The 5,787-nt window shown below is 39.0% G+C and overlaps 1 protein-coding gene across 1 annotated transcript in view; it reads left to right on the forward strand.

The window, feature by feature from the left end:
• The window catches only part of rgs7b (regulator of G protein signaling 7b), a 51,228-nt gene that overhangs the window by 442 nt on the left and 44,999 nt on the right, over positions 1–5,787 (forward strand). The window contains exon 2 of the mRNA XM_016521461.1: positions 1,712–1,841. Within this exon, the coding sequence (XP_016376947.1) occupies positions 1,764–1,841 (78 nt within the window). The 5' untranslated portion in view covers positions 1,712–1,763. The remainder of the gene's footprint in view (positions 1–1,711; positions 1,842–5,787) is intronic.

Here is a 5,787-nt window from a genome sequence, read left to right on the forward strand (position 1 = left end):
TGTGTGTGTGTGTGTGTGTGTGTGTGTGTGTGGAGGTGTTCCTGAACGACACCATCATCACATCGCCTGTGAGACTCTTCATCTTTATTCCTCATTGCAGCTCTAGTCTGTATGCTGCCATCAATGTCTTCATCAGGATCTGTGCTTTATATTCTCATAATAGCTTTAGCATCTCTATCCGTCTGTCTGTCATTCATTGTTTCTGTTTATCGTTTTATCTATCTATCTATCTATCTATCTATCTATCTGTCTGTCTGTATATCTGTCTGTCTGTCTATTTATCTATCTACTGTCTGTTTGTCTGTCTGTCTGTATTCTGTCTATAATCTGTCTGTCTGTAATCTGTCTGTCTGTCTGTCGTTCATTGTTTCTATTTATCATTTGATGTATCTGTCTGTCTGTAATCTGTATTCTGTATGTAATATGTCTGTAATCTGTCTGTCTGTAATGTGTCTATTCTGTCTATAATCTGTCTGTCTGTCAATAATCTGTATTCTGTCTGTAATCTGTCTGTCTCTGTCATTCTATCTATCTATCTATCTATATTCAGTCTGTAATCTGTCTCTCTGTCTGTCATTCATTGTTTCTATTTATCATTTTATCTAACTGTCTGTCTGTAATCCGTCTGTAATCTGTATTCTGTCTCTAATGTGTCTGTAATCTGTCTATCTATCTGTCTGTATTCTGTCTTTCTGTCTCTATTCTGTCTGTAATCTGTCTGTACTCTGTCTGTAATGTGTCTGTAGTCTGGCTGTAATCTGTCTATTTTTCTGTCTCTATTCTGTCTCTCTGTCTCTATTCTGTCTGTAATCTGTCTTTCTGTCTATATTCTGTCTGTATTCTGTCTCTCTGTCTATATTCTGTCTGTATTCTGTCTCTCTGTCTCTATTCTGTTTGTAATCTGTCTGTCTGTCATTCATTGTTTCTATTAATCATTTGATCTATCTATCTATATGTCTGTCTGTATTCTGTCTGTAATCTGTCTGTCTATTCTGTCTGTATTCGGTCTGTAATCTATCTGTCTGTCTATATTCTGTCTGTATTCTGTCTGTAATCTGTCTGTCTGTCGTTCATTGTTTCTATTTATCATTTGATCTATCTATCTATATGTCTGTCTGTATTCTGTCTGTAGTCTGTCTATCTGTCTGTCTGTATTCTGTCTGTAATCTTTCTGTCTATTCTGTCTGTATTCTGTCTGTAATCTGTCTGTCTGTCATTCATTGTTTCTATTTATCATTTGATCTATCTATCTATATGTCTGTCTGTAGTCTGTCTATCTGTCTGTCTATTCTGTCTGTATTCTGTCTGTAATCTATCTGTCTGTCTGTATTCTGTCTGTCTGTCTGTATTCTGTCTGTAATCTGTCTGTCTGTCGTTCATTGTTTCTATTTATCATTTGATCTTTCTATCTATCTGTCTGTCTGTATTCTGTCTAATCTGTCTATCTGTAATCTGTCTGTCTGTAATTCATTGTTTCTATTTATCATTTGATCTATCTATCTATCTATCTATCTATCTATCTATCTATCTGTCTGTATTCTGTCTGTAATCTGTCTGTAATCTGTTTGTCTGTCATTCATTGTTTCTATTTATCATTTGATCTATCTATCTATCTATCTGTCTGTCTGTCTGTGTTCTCTCTGTAATCTGTCTATCTGTCTGTCTGTATTCTGTCTGTAATCTGTCTGTAATCTGTCTGTCTGTCCGTCAGGAGTATCCAGTGGCGCCGGCGGAAGCAGCTCTGGCCGTTCCTCTGCTCCAGTATGGCTCAGCCGAGCTCGTGTGCTCAGAGCAGTAACGGTGTGGCCGACGAGTCTCCCAACATGCTAGTCTACAGAAAAGTAAGTGAATCATCATCTCCTACAACACCTGCAGACATGAACGGTCCTGCTCAATCAGCATTAGATCGTTCCGATAACTCGATATCGATGTGCGCTGATTTAATTTCTACAGCTGCCTGTCTTTTCGATGCTCAGTCAGGACGTGTGTGTTGGTGTTGTGAAGGCTTTGACACCATGAGTTCTCACCAGTGTTCAGTGGCGATAAAGCAGGACTAAAGCTGCTGAATCTCCTTCAGTTTGAAGCTGTTTGCATTTTATAACTTTATTCATCATGCAACGGAATTTAAGAATTACTCTTCATTAGTAACGGACTTCATCTCAGCGTGCTTTAAAATCGGTTTGGTTTTGAAACATGAAGAGCTGGAGTTTGTAGGTGTGATTTCAGATGTACAGATGTTGCACTGATATCTCAAACGGAGCTGCTCTCATCCTCACAGATGGACGTGAAACCGTGTTTGAGCTGAGAGACTCTGACAGCTGCCATGTTTCAGAGACTTGAGGAACGATGGTGTGTTATTATATTGTTAGTTAACTGCTAGTTCTGTTCCACTAATTCATTTGGACAAGCGACAGTTCCAAAGTGTGGATGTTTCGTATAACGTCTTTTTGAATTATTTTCATTGATTAACTCTTGTGCTGAATATCCCTACTTAATTTAGTGTTTTTAGTCAAAAATGACTGGCTTTTAAAAAATTGCTCGTAAATCTTTTATCACCAAATCTTGAATTTGTATTTCAGGTTTTGTATTTCTTTTTGGAGCTGATTGATCTTAGGCCTCATCGATCTGAGCTTATGCACCTCAGTTTTTGAATGAATAAAGAATATTTGTGAATAATTTTGGCAATATTCACTCAAAAAGTGAGGTCAGATCAATGAGTCCTACAATCAGTCAGCTCCATAAAGATATACAAAACCTGTGCAAACAAGAAAACAAGTTAATAAAAAGATTGAATCCCAGATTTGGTAATAATATAGCATAATGAGGGACTTCTAAGCAATTTTAGTAGGCCGATCATTTTTGACACCACAAGTGTAACAAGACAAAATCCCAAAAAAGGGCAAAAAAAATTTATCCATATTTTTTGGTAAGTTGTTATACCCTGTATGAGTGAAGACAGTAAGTTTTAGTCCAATTTGATAACGTTAATAATAATAATAATCTTTATTTTATATAGCGCCTTTAAAGTAGCTTCTCAATGCCCTTTACACAGTAAAACAGAAGAATAAAAATACAAAGCATACAAAGCAAAAACGGGTAAAAGAAGCAAATAACAACTAACCTAAAAAAGTGTGTTTTTAGATAAGATGAGGGTTAAACACAAACTGTAACACTTTACATTAAAATCTCATTACTTAATGCATTAAATAACATTAACTAACAATAAGCAATAGATTTTGGTTCATCATTTATTAATCTTTGTTAATGTTTGTTCATGTTAGCTCTGGTCTGTTAAATAATACTAACAAAATGCAACTTTTGATTTTAATAATGTATTAATAAATATTGAAACTAACATCAACTAAGATTAATAAATGCTTTAGAAGTATTTTTCATAGTTAACTCATGTAGTTGGAACTGTATTGTAAAGTGTTAACGCAAAAGCAAATAAAATATCTTGCAATATTGTGTCTGAAATATCTGTAACTCTATATTACGTGAAGTCAACATGAAATAAATTTGTTGCTGCGAACGTTCCTGATATTTATTGTGCAAGAATTATTATTCCATACATTATTCTAACGTGACAAATGTTTATTTTCATAATCTTTCATTAAAATGTAATAGCTTTCTCATTGAAGTCCTCTTTCTGTTTCAATCCCTACACTCTACATGGCTTGATTCTGGTCAATTTCCCATGTTACTTTTTGTGTTGTTAAATATCATTTTTCACTCAGAAATATGTCAATTACAGAAGTAGATCATGCAAATTGGAAAATTATGGAAATAAATTGGGATGTTATTGGCTTTTCATGTTGACTTCTTGTTTACAGACCTATTATATAAAAGCAGCATCACACTCGCAGTCGTTGATGAATTCCCAGCTTTACACCAGTTATCTTGGTTCGGTTCGGACGAGGCCTTTGGCTCCTGGTCTTTCCACCCGTCCACTGCCACCCCATCAGATTAACTGTGTGTTTGGTGCGCTGGTCAAAGCTTTAGGTCACTAACTGGTAGAGCGATTGGAGTCCAGCTGGAGGCGACACAAGCGCATCAGCGTGTTTCCTCTGCAGGATAATATTTGGGCTCTTGTGAAGTGTGCTAATGGCTCATCACTGACGCGTGTGTGGGCGAGCGCCTCGTCTGCGTTGCCATGTTTGTAGGTGGTTTTGTAAGTACGTTGGTGTGTGTAGCTCTGGTTTGCTTTGCCATGCAGAAAAGTTAAACTTTTCAAGCATCAGGCTAGTGCTGGTTCTTTACTCAGACTCCTGAACTCATTTCCACCGCAGGCGTGTTGATGCTGTCATTCAGAATTGTCAGAGACTAACCCTAACCCAACATTACAACAGTGGCCTCAAATGTATTTGCACACTTAAAAATGTCTGAATGACCTTGCATTAGAAAAAAGATCAAATCAAGAGTCATTTGTTGTAAAGAAAGATGCAAAAGGAAGTTTGTTGGGTTTTAGATGCTGAATCAATAGATGTTTAAGATTAAGTTAGGTTAGTGGTTAGTTAGTGAGTCATGTTAATGGTTCATGTGATTCTGTGTGAACTTGAGCAGAACTGACTTCATACATCCATTAAAAATCACCAAAACGCACTGACACTTCAAACAGTTCTTAGAAAATTGTGAGATATAAACTCGCAATTCTGAGGAAAAAAAGTCAGAAACTTAGAATTACGAGTTTATAACTTGCAATTTGGAGATTTTAACTCACAGTTCTGAGAACAAAAGTCGTCAAGAGGACAAAACGCAAGACGCAAAGTCAGAATCGCGAGACGTAAAGTCAGAATCGCGAGATGCAGAGTCAGAATCGCAAGACGTGAAGTCAGAATCGCGAGATGCAGTGTCAGAAAAGCGAGATGCAAAGTCAGAATTGTGAGACGTAAAGTCAGAATCGTGAGATCGCGAGATGCAGTGTCAGAAAAGCGAGATGCAAAGTCAGAATCGCGAGACGTAAAGTCAGAATCGCGAGACGCAGAGTCAGAATCGCGAGACGCAGAGTCAGAATCGCGAGACGTAGAGTCAGAATCGCGAGACGCAGAGTCAGAATCGCGAGACGCAGAGTCAGAATCGCGAGACGCAGAGTCAGAATCGCGAGACGCAGAGTCAGAATCGCGAGACGCAGAGTCAGAATCGCGAGACGCAGAGTCAGAATCGCGAGACGCAGAGTCAGAATCGCGAGACGCAGAGTCAGAATCGCGAGACGCAGAGTCAGAATCGCGAGACGCAGAGTCAGAATCGCGAGACGCAGAGTCAGAATCGCGAGACGCAGAGTCAGAATCGCGAGACGTAAAGTCAAAATAGCTAGACGTAGAGCCAGAATCGCGAGACGCAGAGTCAGAATCGCGAGACGCAGAGTCAGAATCGCGAGACACAGAGTCAGAATCGCGAGACGTAAAGTCAGAATCGCGAGACGTAAAGTCAGAATAGCGAGACGTAGAGTCAGAATCGCGAGCAGTGATGGCAGGATAAAGTCAGAATCGTGAGACGTAAAGTCAGAATCGTGAGACGCAAAGTCAGAATCGTGAGACGCAAAGTCAGAATCGCGAGACGTAAAGTCAGAATCACGAGACGCAGAGCCAGAATCGTGAGACGCACAGTCAGAATCGTGAGACGCACAGTCAGAATCGCGAGACGCAAAGTCAGAATCGTGAGACGTAAAGTCAGAAACGCGAGACGCAAAGTCAGAATCGTGAGACGTAAAGTCAGAATCGCGAGACGCAGAGCCAGAATCGCGAGACGCAAAGTCAGAATCGCGAGACGCAAAGTCAGAATCGCGAG

This window comes from Sinocyclocheilus rhinocerous, unplaced genomic scaffold, assembly GCF_001515625.1.
Source record: "Sinocyclocheilus rhinocerous isolate Xijiao unplaced genomic scaffold, SAMN03320098_v1.1 scaffold852, whole genome shotgun sequence".
NCBI lineage: Eukaryota > Metazoa > Chordata > Actinopteri > Cypriniformes > Cyprinidae > Sinocyclocheilus > Sinocyclocheilus rhinocerous.